This window comes from Phragmites australis, chromosome 8, assembly GCF_958298935.1.
Source record: "Phragmites australis chromosome 8, lpPhrAust1.1, whole genome shotgun sequence".
Classification (NCBI taxonomy): domain Eukaryota; kingdom Viridiplantae; phylum Streptophyta; class Magnoliopsida; order Poales; family Poaceae; genus Phragmites; species Phragmites australis.
The window spans coordinates 23,315,267-23,330,789 of NC_084928.1; the positions used below are offsets into that span (position 1 = coordinate 23,315,267).

Below are 15,523 nucleotides of genomic sequence, written 5' to 3' on the forward strand. Positions count from 1 at the left end.
ATTGTTGTTTCCCTAATCGAAATCGGGGGCTCATCCCCGTTTTTAAAAAGAAGACGGGCAATTTTTTTTATTGACCTGCCTTCGTTTATATGCAGTTGTGTCAGGCCAGCGCAATGTTGATTAGTCAGCAGTTCTCTAGTGTGATTGGTGGGTCTTGAGCACTAGATGTGTGGTGAGCGCTGCCCCATATATAAGCTGTAAGTCATGTAGCAAGAATACCAGTTTCCAAAATACAATCCTCATGTTATTTTTATGAGCTCGGCGATAAGAGGGAAAAGCAAGGAACGAGTAGCTCGAGTTGCTCCAATATATCAAGAATTCTCGAGAGTACCCTAGAGAGGGAGGTGAGGTAGGATGCAAAATAGTAATGCCTCTCCATTTAGGAGAAATTGAGAATATTACCGTACCCAGAAACCATGCTATAGAGGGGGAAAAACTAGAGCCACATCTCACTGCATACAATTTTTTTCTCTTGATGGATATCATATGTACAAAAAAATCATTATATATTATAACTCGCAAAGTAAACAAAATAAAATTATGCCAAACCACACTATGAGCTTCGGAATCTATAACTCTCACCTGCTATTTCCCAATAGGGAAAACTTTTTTCCAAGAACTTACATACTATGAGCAAAAGCTATCACCATGGCCAGAAGGCATAATAAGATTCCAGTTATCTTTACAGGTTACCGGCCTTATTAGATGCCAGTTTTGCTAGGCTTTGTTTTGGCGATGTTGACAAGATCACTAAAGAGTGAATCTTCTGGTCGGCTTGGCTTATTACGCTGCTGGATGGAAGAGGATGCAGGTGTACCATATAAACTGTTGTCTTGCACCGAGAGCCCATTCATCCTATGGGAAAGCTCATTTGCACTGGCATACACATATCCAGCATTCGGAGCATAGTAGTCTCCAGGCTGCTGACCATAGCCATAACCGGCCATCTGGCCACCATACATATGTTGCTGGTAGAAATCTCCTGCCATCTGCTGGGGATACATGCCTGCTGGTAGGTTGCCTTGCACTGGAGGGTACATTCCCCCATACTGCATATTTTGCATAGAATGCGGTTGTTGAACCCCAACTCCAGGCTGAAACTGCATTCCTCCTAATTGTCCAGTTGGCATTGGTTGTGACAGCGCAACTTGTTGGCCAGACTGGGTAACTTGAACTGGTTGGGGTTGACTAACTCCTAGTTGTCCAGATGGTATTGATAGCCCACCAGGATAGCCAGCTTGGAATTGATCACTTTCTGTAGGCTGGGCTTCCCAAGGTGGTGGCGGGAGGTTGCTGTTTTGATCATCTTGACCTGTCAGGGACAAAAATTCCAATAGCTGAGGACAACCACTTCTGCATGGTAAACAAATAAAAAGGCACAAAAAGTACTTCACAAACAAACAAAGACTCACCATGTTCATTGTAAACCTTTATTATAATCAAGTGTTCTTTTTGAAAAATAACTAGAAAAGAAATAGCATTATGAAATTATCCAGCAGAAGCCGTTTCTACTGTTTTAGGAACCATTGTGTAAACAAACAAGAATACTACTAATACAAAATATTAGAAGATAGATTATAGAAGATAGTGTTAGTACCATAATTTGGTGCCTGCTGAGGTGGAACCGTTCCATGAGCAAACTGACCATTCCATGGACTTGCCGAGTTTAAGTCAGAGCGTTGATCATATGGTGTCATTGTACTCGAATTTAACCCATTAGAATATGGAGAATGCTGTTGTGGTGGAACAGGATGCTGTCGAGAAGGATAGGCTTGTGGTGCAGAGAGATTAGGATGTGTGTTTAATACAGAGATGGCAGGGTTCTGGTTGTTATTATCGCCAACACTGCTGTCTGCAAACATGTCCATAAGGTCTAAAGTACTATGGCCTGAAGAAGCTGAAGCTGCAGGTGGATTGCCTACAGAAACAAGGGCTTGGGAATTAACAGGTTCTGGTTTGAAGAAATCATCTCCACTAAGTAGGTCAATATTAGGGTTAATGGCTGCTCCTCCACTAGATTTTGAACTGCTGGATGATGGAGGCGCAGGAAGCGCTAACTGCTCAAATGGAGTCATGTTACTGCCTCCTTCAGAAGGCCTGACAGGTACATAAGGTATAAAAAAAAGTCAGTCAAAGCATAATAGCTCGAATACTGTTTCAAGGGTTACTAAACCCTCATCAGTTGAAGTATCGTTTCTGCAAGAGTAATAAGAGCTGATTAAAATGGGATCAGTAAAATGGGATAAGACAACCTTTGATCTCCCTCTTTTTTCACCGCCGGCTTTGTTGGAGAACTGTCCTCACGAGCCTGCAGTGATTTTGGTTTTTCTACCCTAACTGCTATCCCAGCAGCAATTGCATCGTGTTTTGCTAGAACACGCTGCAAATCATCGTTCAATAAAAGGCCTTGGCTTAGCAGCTCCTCATCCCTATTGCCATTAAATATATGGAACAAATTAGAGAACCATTGTAGACTCATATGGAAACAAGAACATCATAGCAATTCAATGGATAATAGAATTAGAAAGTCATGTCGCAAATTCAAGTTCAAGGAAATAATATTTCATTACATATGAGTAAAATATTCTAGCAGGTTTTCGGACAATAATGCACACCCCAAAAAAATCATACTCAATTGTGCATAGAATGGACTTATATAGAACATAGGACGTCGTTGAATTTATGTTTTAGACTACCATGTAAAAAATGTATTACCACAGTTGGCAGAACAAGTTACCGTATTTTCTTTCCATTGTGTTTGGACTAGTGACAATTCTAGATTGGTAGTTCACTAGTGTTACCAAGAATTCTGCATAGTACTGTAGGAAACAGTTGTCCTTTGCCCTTGTCCCCAATCCCCAGAATCTTGACAGAACATGTTTCTGTACTTCCTTTATGTTGTGTTGGACTAGAGACAGTTACGTATTGGTAGATCAGCAATGCTACCAAGAATTCTCCATACTACAATAAAAATTGGTGCCCTTCGGTTCTCCCCCATCCCCAGGGATTTTGGCTAAGACACCCATGTAGTGCTCCCTCTCTTGTCTGCCCCCCACTGGCCCGAAAACAACTATATCTTTTACGAATTAGTTAGGATTGGATCCATTAAGGGAAGTGCACTATTGTACCAAAGTGAATCAACAGACAGTACCATACATGTGATTTATTGGTTTTATGAGGATACAAGAATGAACTTGGCAGCAAGAGTAGTTTAATGGGCTATCAAAGATCAGAATCAAACCCTAAATTTCCAACTATTCAATTTCATTTAGTTTATATGCTGGTAGAAAAACAAAACATATTGCAGGAACTTACGACGTTGAGTTAACAAGCTGCACCACTCTTTGCTTGTAAGAACGGCATTGGTCCACAAGGTCCACAATGACCTCCTGCCTTAGACCCTGCATGTTCGTTACTATTTAGATATCTTGATTTGAGGGATAACTGGAGAAATTCTGGAATCCCATGTTAGAGTTCAGTGAACTATCTGGGACATGGCGATATAAATATACAATTTTTATTAAAAGAAATTCCACAAAGAAAATGGAAGACAAATTGATGATTTACTATACACTAACTTTTTACAAGTAAACTGGTAATCTCATCATTTTCCTAAATACATGTAATTACCGAGGGCAAGTACGCACGAGGCAGAAAATACCTCTCTGTTTCCAGGATCAATAGCATTCAACATATCTGAAAGAACATCCATAACCCCACGTGCATTCTGAATTTCTGTCAAGCTGGTGTAAAGAAAAGATAATATGATATTGGAAAACTTTCCTCGGAAAACAAATTCTTCAGAAATAACAATAAGACATCGCTAATCATAACATGATATAATTGTGATCATTAAATTGGAAAAGAAATCAAAAGCATTTGTTCTACAGGTTCACAGAAAGGATGAGTTGTGAGATAAAAGGAAACAAATTCAAGTTCCGGAAAAGAAAGAGCATTAATGCATTAGAAATTCTCAGACTTGAACATCGTCCAAACTCCCTGCATAATCTCATACGGTTCTGTTTAGGCCAGTCCGGCCATTTTCTGGGAAACGATGTTAATGGAAATGAAGCTATACATAAGCTACAATCATAACATCCATTATCTTAACATGTTTTTGGTCAACTGCGTAGTATAATTGGGAGTACAATATGAGAGTCCTCATTGTCCTAATTAGAAAATCCACAAGGCAAGGCCGAAATTCTGCATCGGTTCTGAGCAAAATCAATTCCATTTTCCCATGGATTCATGGTAAAGCAGGTTTTGAAAAGTAAGATACCTCAAAGTAGGTACTTCTGGTGGTGAAGATGATTCAGGTGCATCTTGTCGATAATCAGCATTACGTAAAGCAGGAGGTGGATAGTTCCGTAGAGGGTGTGTCTGTGGAGGAGTATAGATTGGCACAGAACTCTCTGGTCTTTGAGGAAATACAGCTCCAGCACGCTGGTATATTGATGAGCAAAAGTATGGTGAGTTCTAGAAAGTTTGGTGTGAAATACTAGGAAAAAAATGTTTCTGAAATCTAAAAGTAGATAAAATAAGGAAAAAAATGTTACATTTATTCAAATGTCCCTTATTTTCTGCTTCTAAAATTATTGTTTGTCAGTGCTTATTGCAACAAAATAGTATCACATATGGTCAAAATTTATGGAAGATTGGCAGAATGTAGGATATTTGATAAGTATCGAGATTATACCAGTAGCTCTTGATATGCTGCATAATACTGTGGATATCTTGCACGGGCACCGCCAAAAGCTTCTTGCCAAGTGTCTATAAGAATTAGTATCTTCTCTTTTACATGATAATCAGGCTACAAAACAAAAGAAATTGCAGATGACATATTACTTTTAGTATGGAAGAACACTAAAAGGTGGTGAGCTGTTGTCAGACCTTTTTCTTAACCATCTTCACCATTTCATGAAGTATATCCCTCTCAGCAACATGCATATGAACAAAATCGCCACAATTTTTAATCAGGGTCTCCAGCAACTGAAAACAAAACAAAAGGAAATAACTGCAACAGTTCAGTACAGGGCTACTTAGCTGGATGTTGCCTACTTCCAAGTATGAACAGCTTGAAGCCATGAAATTAAATTGCAGAGCAACAGCAAAATGCAATTATTCATCTTCGGGGTGATAAAAGTATGCTCAGACAGATAAAAGAAGTGTAGAAGATGAGGCAGTAAAAAACAGCGATTTACAAGGCTTTACAGATAATAAGACACAATCACACAAGGCTACATTATATAGGACAATCTTTTCTTGAATTTTTCTGTTAGTACCATATCCATTTTTATTATGCTGTAGGATTTTCTTGGTCAAGCGAAGAATTTACAAGGTTCCATTAATTAGACCATTCCAACAACTGTCCATCCTAACAAACATGGCATTTACCATCATCCCCATCCCCTTAGAATGCTAATGAAGCATCCTCAATGCAGCAAATCAAGATGTTGAAGATGCTGACTGCAGCCCCCTAAAATATCTTTTAGTTATAACTTACTGCCACTCATTGTTGTTACGTGGTAAGCTTTCCAAAACTGTCGTACAATAACTACCATCAGCAGTCCAACAAAGTAATCTGCAGATCCTCACACTTGTTGATGTCACAATTTGTGTTCTAGCCAACTAAACAAAGTCAAATTACAGCCAGAGCTGGAATTTAAAGGAATCACTATGGAGTAACTGATCACTGATCAATTCATAGGGAAGTAATGCTGAAAGATGCATACAATTTTGCATATTCATGAATATAGGATGCACACCAGCGAACCTAAACAAGTATATTCACAATTTTGAACTTGGTGCCAGATAACCATCACAAGGCTCCTCTGTCCATGACAAACTGGCAACTGATTGTTCGAATGTAAACACCACATATCAAGCAAATCACAGAGTGATACTGACCGTTAATGTGAGAAGTTGAACCTTTGAGTTCTTGTGCCCAATCCGTTTCTTGATGGTCTTCACTACATCTTTGGCTTGCCTATGTGAATGTGAACATGTGAGAGAATACTAGAGGTGAAACCAGCATGTAAATTATTCACAACATGTCATTGAGAAGCAATATAGCTAAAAAACTGGCACACATCTAAAAATACAATAAAACATAATGTGTCTAATTCGCTCAATGCTTAGCTAAAAAAACATGATTGCTTTGCGAAAGAGAAATCAACATCATCCGCTCAATGTATGTTGGTTGATGAACATAAACTTACAGTTCGAGTTTTAATGATGGATCAAGAGATCCAGCTCTTAACAAAAAAGACTAACAGCATGTCCTCAAAATCATACGTAGTATCAACCAGTGTTCTCAGTTATCAACATAAGACATAACAATGAGACAGCTTCAAGATCTATTATAGGCCCGGTTTGCTTGGGCTTAGACTTCAGCTTAAAAGCAAAAAAGCCATAAGCCCAAACAAATGGGAGTCTTTTCAACCGGGCTTTTTAAAAAGCCTAAGCCACTCTACAACTAATAAGCCTAAGCCATCTTAGAGGTGCTTTTTTAGGCTTTTGCAGGTTGGAACTAGCCCAGTACCACTAAACGTAATGAAAATTACCCACCACTGCCATCCATTAAGTCCTTTTAGCATTAAGCTTGTCACTCATCCTAGAAAAAAAAGCCGAGTTTCCAAACAGCCTAGATTAGGCTTTTAAACCAAGGTAGGATAAGATTTTTTTAAGAAAAGCTAGCCATAAGCTGCTTATTTATAAGCCTAAGTCCAAACAAACAGGGCCGTGAGCTCCATGGTGACTGAAATTTTGCATATTTTGCTGTTAAAACTTCATGATTTTGTTTCCTATCATTCTGCCATCCTTTTTAATCACTATTATTCAACTGAGCTTAGATGACCATTTGACCTATCAATTCAAAACATATCAGGTTTGTAATTCCCATTTAACTAACACCGCTGTTAGGCTTAATGAAGGATACAAATTCCCTTATCAAACAGTATATGGGACTCAAATTTAACAGAGCTCGGATAACTAGTACATGGGCAGAAAGCTGACCCCCTCACTATTTGCCTGTCATGTCCAAATCCTGCCCTTTTGGCTGGCAATGCGCTGACCACACTGTCTACGCTATCTAAGGGCCATGAGAACAGTGGACAGTATCCAAGATGCAGTGACTGATCAGCACCATGCAGGAGCTCACCCATGAGCAAAGATTGAGAGATTCTAAAGCATCAAATCCAGCACACCGGATCGTTAACCATCATACTAAACTGACCTCAAACTGTACATTTAATCAAGAACTCAACTTGAACCCATCAAATTCGATTTATTTACACAGTGAAAACTAATCCCTCATTGTTTATCCATTATTCCCTTGTCAACTAAATCTGATGAACAAAGTAAGACAACTAGAGCATCACAAAAAATTGATAGTCCCCTGAATATGACAGGACCAGACGGATTGATCATCAACAGTTCCATCCAACCCCTTAACCCAAGTTTACTGCAAGCCTCACCCCAGCCGCCAACCCTACAGAATCGCCACCCAGGCTACCACAACATCCCGCGGCGCGAGGGCCCCCAACCGCGCGCGGCACCCCTCACCACCGCACCTCGCCGCCGGTACACAACGGAAAGGAAACGTCAAGACAGAGAACGGAAGTGTCGCTCACGAGGGGTCGTGGTTGAGGATGTCGCAGATCTCGAGGTTGAGCGACCAGTCGGGCCCGATGAGCGACTCGCTCGTCGCGCGATCCACCAGCACCGACTGCGGCATCGCGGCGAATGCCCCCCCCCCCTCTCCCTGATCGGCGGCGGTGGAGGCGGAGGCGGAGGCGGAGGAGCAAACCCTAGCCGGCAAGTTTCTCTCCCTTCTTCCTTCGCGTTTGTGCGGCGGCTTTCCGATCGGTCAGAGAAAGGGACGAGGACGAAAATAAAATTTCACGACTTTTCTGGGTCGAAATCGACTTGCATTTCCGTGTGGGTCCACGAGTCAGAGAGTCACGGGGGCGTGGCGAGATTGCCAAATTTGGGTTCGGTTGGTTGATTCCGCCAGCCGCTGTCCCCGCCACACGAAATTTGCTGGAACATGCGTATTCTGCTTGTATGTGCGCTGTCAGCTGGGTGGGACCCTGGCAGTTTGGCGTTAGACCCGACAATGGGTTGACAATGCGCTGGCAGTTTGTTTTGGGTTGAAAATAGCTGTCCAAGCCCGGTCCAATAATCCTACTAGGAAGGTTCGGGCTCGGCTTAGACCGCCCAATGCATTTTACATGTACATATAATTATAATTAATATTTCGGTAGGCTCGGGCAGTCCGGGTCTAATTTTTTTCAGACTCATAAAGTGTTGCATAGTAGCCAACAGGCCGGCCTGGGGGGCCAAAATCGGGCCCGGCTCGAGCCTTTTATGCTCAAGTCACTTTGGCACTTAAAACCCCGTGGAGGAGTCGAGTTCTTTTATTTTTACATTTTTTAATATTAATATTTAAATAAATAGGTCTTTATACAAAGATTTATATCAATAGACATCTATTATCCTTAAAAGGGTTTTCAGAGGGTGATTAACATGCCATGATGGCATGTATACCTTTTACCGTCCATTTAGAGAGTGGTTAGACCCACACTCCACTTATCGTCCTCTGAAAGGTCGGTTAGCGTCCGTGCTAGGTCCCTCGAGCGCCCGTGCCAGGCCCCTCTTACCGCCCTCTCAGGGGATAATTAGCCTAGTTTTATTATAAAATAATAGAAATCCTAGAAATTATCTAGGATAAAAATAACAAAAATCTCAAAAAAATATTAAAATGAAGATAGAATAAATACATGTTAGTGAAATGAAAAAATCACACTGAATGTTAGATAGAATATGTACATCTCATGAAATTTGAATATTACTAATAGTATGTAGGCTACATCTAAGATACATACATAACTTAGATAATAGATTAAAAATGATATAACCACCTTAAATTCAATAAGTACAATATTTAGTAGCATAAGCATTACAGACGAAATGGTCCTTGAAGCTGTCTGTGCTTATCTCCCGTTCCATCCAATAGTAATAGTATTATGGGGATTTTGGTCTACATGGTGCTGGTATATACAGAAAATAATCAAAGTTAGGACCCCCAGTCATCTGTTCCGTCGTTAGAGAATTCGCAACGGCGTGAAGTTCTCTGAGGAGTAAGCACGAAGTCATCATCATCGGAACCAACCCCTTCGATTATGGCGGAAGTGGTAGAAGCACGTCCTCTTGTCGTTATTGTCGAACGAACCATCACCTCTTTCATAATGGCATGAAAGTCTCAAATGACCATTTCTGTGCCTCCAATTATGTCTGGGTAGACAGCCGTCACCGAATAGTAGATGCAGCCCAAAAAAGTTCTCGATGGGTTTGTTCAGCAACTCTTCATCATAAGGGAATACCTAGGATACAAAAAGAGCATACAGAAATATAAACGTGTCTTAGAAGTGCAACATAACAATTAACTGGGACATATAATAATGATGAACGTACCTTAATGTGCTCCTTATACTGCTGAGGGTGCATAAATATCGTGTGTGCTCGCTTGCTAAAACACTTTGCTATGTTAGCCGGTTCGCACACCCTGATATATCTCTAACGGCACTCTAACAAGTATGTCTTTAGGTCCATGGAGGTCACGGAGCTTATCGTTTGCTGCCATTCCTCCGTGGTGAAACAGAGACAACATGTCATGATCTGTCATTTCGATAGCACTTTGTTCAGGTTCTCCTCCTTGAACACATCATCACCTTTTACCTAAGTCTCGCTCATAGTGTGTAGGGCTATCATTGAGAATTTGGATGTCCACGAGAAATATCTACTTGAGGAGGCAGCCATGATTTGGTATTAGGTATCAGATGGTAGTGGTGTTTCAGAAAACTATGATGTCATGACCTTCTCATTGCCTCGGCCTCGCCTTTTATAAGCAGGAATCGATGGTGTATGCACCAAGTGTAGGTATATAATTTAGAGATAGTGCATGCATTGGATATCTTCTCGCAGCAAGCGATCACTAGATTATGAGTAGTTGCCAGCGTGCGGTCACATTGGTCTAAAAAGGTGGCTATGAGCGGTTTCGTCAGTATGAAAAGTTGATAGTAAGGGGTCGCATCTCCCTGAAAAGGTGGCAGCGAGAGATCACTTCACTCTGAGAAGCTAGTAGAGTGATGTCACATGGGATTAAAAATACATTAATGACATGGTAAATAGTAATGTCTGAATTTGTAATACATAGAAATAAAAGGCGACAGCATGCAGTCACATCACTCATAAAAGGTGGTTTCGTTAATCTGAAAAGACACTAGCATGCGATCATATGTAGTGCATAGAAAATAGACACATCTGAATATATAAGACTAGTTTACGAATCGAACATACATCATGAAACAAACACCTAAGTTATGAAAGCAAAGACAAAATCCTACTATTACCTCCTCCGCTGTCGTCGGCTGTTCCTACCATCATGGTCCCGTTGTCGTTGTTGCTGGTTCACCCTCACGTGGCCCCTAGAGTAGGTTAGAATGTCCGATGGAACAACTTGCTTGGTAGACCTCGTAGTGATCAAGGGAGTCGAGGCCTTCTCCTGGGTCTGTTGCATATGTAGTGGAGCAGTGGGCAATTGGGACCAGGTAACAACGTCGTAGTCTGGTGTGCCCCCGAAGAAGTCCCTCACAAGGTTGAACGGGAGTTCGACCCAGGCTCATCCTCCTAACTCAGGTAAGATGATAGTGATGGTGCCTCTGTCATCCATGCATAACCACTAGAGGGACCTATGAACAGATGAATATATTAGATACGGTAAATGTAGAAATGAATGTATTAGTAAAAAATGCAATGTTGTACCTGTATAGTATGCAGGGGTAGCTATAGACGGCCAAGTTTGAGTGCCGAAGTAGGGTGCAAACGGTGAAAGGTAAGTCTAATAGGTAGGCTATGTCATGCAACGTCGGAGCCATCTCATCGCAGGTGAGGTGGAAAGTGTGAGTATCAGGCCTCCACCGATCGACCAATGCAGTGATCAGCGAGTGATCGAAATAGAATCGTCTCACAACTACCTCAAGGTTCTCTGTCGCTCGCGCCTCCACCAAACGATACATCGGTAGGAGTCTAGATGCTGCCAACCTATACCATTTAGAATATTAACTGAATATAGGACATGCAATAAATAAATAATAAAAACATACGCAGCTAATTCGCCACATATCGGTGCATCCAACGATCATCGATCGTAAGTAACTCCCTGGGCCCATATGGTCAGAAAAGTCCTAACTCTGTCCAGTGAACAGCAAACAAGAAGCTGTGGTGCTTCTTGTCCATTGCAGGGTCAAGAAGCTCGGGGGTTGGTGGGTGCACCATATCTGCATTGAAACCAAATTTAAATAGTCTGTATCATACATATACACACAATTACGTAAACAACATATAACATACAGATATACATAGTTACATGAATAGATTACAATATATAGGTACATAATCAAATAGAAATGTAAGGTTCAAATACAACGTACATAGGTATGGTGATCAGCTTACAAATATAAAATTGAGATACGTTGAACACACTCACACTTGACCGCTGTCATGACCCCATCTATACATAGGTGTATTTTTCGGACACTTTTTGTATGTGTGACCATTTTCATTACACTTGCTGCACCGCTTCACCATTAAACTTGCGTCAAATTCATTCATATCATTCTGAATCCGCCGAGTTTGTCGACATCCCGGTGTGTACTTCATCTTCTCTTTGTCTACCACGTACATTCGCACAGGACTTGCATCACTTGTAAACGTGTCAACAATATCGTAGCCATAAAGCTCATGATTCCATGTCTTCAGTATCTGATCCTTCATAAAGTAGCGTGAAACATATTATCAGGGTAGCATATTGGACTCTCCACATACATCTATGATATGTGTACATGACATGTGTACCAATTGTGGCTTCTGACATATACAAATGCTTGTTTCATTCCTAAGCACGCACTCTTGCATATGATGCTCACGTCTACCACCCCTACGACCTGTGTTCCGCAGTTTCCTCCTGATTTGTGCGATGCATATGTGCCTTTTTTTGGCCTTTTCCATGTAGTCATATAGCATCGATTCATACAACATATAGTTATCTGTCATTGCCTTTAAAGTAGCTGTATAACTATCAATGAAATACTGTTAGTTCCATACAAAATGCCTTCAACAATTTCAACAAGTGGGAGGGACCTCATATCTCGCATAACCTAGTTGTAGATCTCAGCAAGATTTATTGTTATTATCTCATATCTTGCCCCTCTAGTGTCGTACATCAATACCCATTTATCTTTTGGCTCATTTTGTATCCACTACGAAAAATTCCTAATAACTAACCTTGACCTCCTTACTATCTGGGGAGTATATGTTGGAATGGGTTCAAGAGCAACCGACTCATCTCCAGTGTCTGCTACCTCAGTTGTCTACTATATGGTTAGTTCATCTAATCTTCCCCATAATGCGTTGAATTTTCTCTGGTAGTTTTGGATGCACAATTTCTTGAAAAGATTCATCAAGTTCTTGTTTTTGAATTGTCTGTAAAAGTTTGTCACTTTGCTTTTACACATCGTCGAACACTGTCATATTGCATATCCAGCAAAGCCTGCAACAGCCCTGCATGTCTATCATGAATTAGACATACATCATGCCGGTTCAGAACAATAGCATGCTTGATCCGCTCAAGGAACCAATACCAGCTGTCCTCATTCTCGCTGTCCACGAAGGTAAACCCCAGTAGCATGACTTGGTTATTCATGTCTACCCCAATTGCAGATAGTATAACCTTTATATTTCCCAGTGAAGAACGTCCCGTCCAAGTAAATACTGGGTCAGCAGTGCCTAAATACCTTGATGGTTGCTGCAAATGCAAAGAAAGCACACTACAATACTCGCTTTCCAAGCTTCTCACTCGAGGGGTAATGCTTGATGTCAAAGTAACTTTCAGGGTTTCTCGCATATATTGTGGCTAGTTGACGTGGTAAGTTATCATATGCTCTTCGATGAGGCTATGGAGCCCGGTTCGCATACAAGACAACGATATTCAGTGAACCTAAAGGGTACAGGGGTGCTTTCTACTACTCACCCACAAATTGATGAGGATGATGATTTTATTGCCCCAATACCTTGACGTTCCAGCAGGAATATATAAAAAGGTTTAAGGAACACTGCAAGAGGATGTTCACGTACCATATTGAGATGGCGTACAACCGATAAGGAAATAGGATGTGCTACTACCGTGATAGCTCAAGATGACGACGACGACAATTTCATGCCATAATGACCCCTCCCTCCGAGGCCTCCATCTCCGGAGGACATTGATGACCCTAAAAATAATGGTGGATTTGCTGGTACCCATCCTTACAACTTTGTATCATCACCTCGGAGACGACAACCATCTTACCCTGATAGCATTGACTGGCACAGCTGACATTGTTCCGCTAATTTGCATCGCCACTTCCCTCCGCCATGTTGAGAGGATCTAGGTATTCAACAACCATCCACTAAGAACTATGCAAATGTCATCCACGACTATTTCTTTGGTTTACATTTCCATTTCATTAGTTCAATTCGATGGGTATATGGTTATTGTTTTATATTAACGTACTATGTTATAAACTATTTGTAAACTTTATGTCTAATCAATGTGATGGTAATTTTTTTATATTAACGTACTATCCAAGCACAAATAGAGCTTTAAGTATGAAATGACAACACGTCTGCTATGAGTCTGGCTTTAGATACGAAGTGACCACACGACTCAAATTTAACCATGAAATGACAACACCTCTGTCCTGACGTAGGCTGTAGACATAAAGTGACAACATGACATAGTTTTAATTATAAATTAAATGACAACACCTCTATCCTGACACAGAGAATCTCTGCCTAGCATTAATGCCACAACTTTTCTATCTTTCACAGGGAATCCTATGCTTTAGCCCCTAGCCAAGCCTATGCACCAGCCCCCAGCCAAGCCCATGCACCAGCCCCCAGCCATCGTAAATAACCCCACCCTCATCCATGGATAGGCCACTCATTCGTCAGCTCTCTTAACTGCAATGTCTTCCTTAGCTCCACCAAGCCCACCCAAGAAATATTGGGGGATTTTCATCCCTTAAGTGATCAAATCGTCGATGTGCTTCTGTAGTGACCCTTGTAGGTTTCGCGAGTCCCAGGATTTCTCATACACCTCTGGCCTATATTTCTTCATATGTGCCAACTACCAATACAACAAGCCTCAACATAGACCGTATGAGTACCCACTGGTAGAGCGACATAGATCACTCATGTGGCACTTTGCATACGATTCCATGCACTGTTTTACTAATCTCACGTCTTGTTTTATTTGTCCAATCTACTCCACCTATATGTGACTTCATGGAATGGCTCGACATGGAGCCAAATGAAGACCAGAAGTGGTGGGTCGATATGAGCATGCGGTGGAGATGAGAAGCGTACGAACGCAGGGAGTACGAGCAACAATAGGAGAAACTATGGCCAAAGTGATAGGAGGAGGAGCACATAAGAAAAACAGCAAAGGAGCTCGCCGCGGCTCAAGCACGCGAAGCAGAGAGGGCAAGGAAGTGGGAGAGGACCCGTCACGCTAAGGCGGGTGGCCCCGATGCCCTGAGAAATGGTAAATATCCTATGTGCACTCATTAGAGAGCATCTATTGTAATCCGGCATATTTTCATTCACTAAGGCATATTATGATTAACAGCGGCACGCTATTAGGTTAGTCTTTAGACATACTGTACATATCAACGTTTGTTGTCGTTATGTCTTTATGATTAGGGTCCATTGCACAGCAACGACAAACCGCATGTCTCATGTAATGTTTGTCATCATATGTAATCTCTGTGCCAGGTTTTATGCCAATAGTGCTTCACAACTACAATTGTTTGAAAAATTAGATTTGTATCCTCCCAACATTATGTAAAAAAATTACTCATACAATTTTACATAACATAAATAAACAAATATCAACAAATTTATATCGATCCAAAATTTCCAAAAATAACTACTCCACGGTGTCGTTTTGACCACTTTTTGCACAACTAATATTTTTCACCGAATGAATATATATTATTTTTCAAATTGACGTATACAAAAGTGAAATTAAAAAAATTCCAAGCGGTGGGGCTAGCTGCCACTAGGATGGCGGTAAGAGACTAACCGCCCTCTCATAAAGCAATAAGGTCTCCAATGCCATTTTTATCATCGTCTGAAAGGGCTACATCCTTTTTAGAGGATGGTAGACGTCTATTTATATAAATATTATTATCAATATCTATTTATTTAAATATTAATGATAAAAAATATAAAAATAAAAAACTTGAGATTTCGTGGCCTGGGCTGCAGCGTGAAAGGAAAAAAGGCTGATGCGAGCCCAGTTAAGAAGGAAAGTCAGCCCAGAGAGTGAATGGGGTGGAATATTAAATAGGAAAACTTGGGATTTGATTTAGACTTGAAGGTGATTCGATCCGAGTTCTTTTGAATTTCGATTGAGTTTGAA

At 40.9% G+C, this 15,523-nt stretch overlaps 1 protein-coding gene across 1 annotated transcript; it reads right to left on the reverse strand.

Moving 5' to 3' along the window:
* Positions 1-487: 487 nt before the first annotated feature.
* On the reverse strand, positions 488-7,886 carry LOC133926809 (TOM1-like protein 9). Its single transcript, XM_062372915.1, has 10 exons — positions 7,632-7,886; positions 5,908-5,986; positions 4,891-4,989; positions 4,697-4,810; positions 4,280-4,443; positions 3,662-3,743; positions 3,316-3,401; positions 2,253-2,429; positions 1,598-2,097; positions 488-1,312 (listed from the first exon to the last, which is right to left on the reverse strand). Exons 1-10 carry the CDS (start codon positions 7,733-7,735, stop codon positions 702-704), a joined length of 2,016 nt encoding a protein of 671 aa, XP_062228899.1. The 5' UTR covers positions 7,736-7,886; the 3' UTR covers positions 488-701.
* Between the last annotated feature and the right edge of the window lie 7,637 nt (positions 7,887-15,523).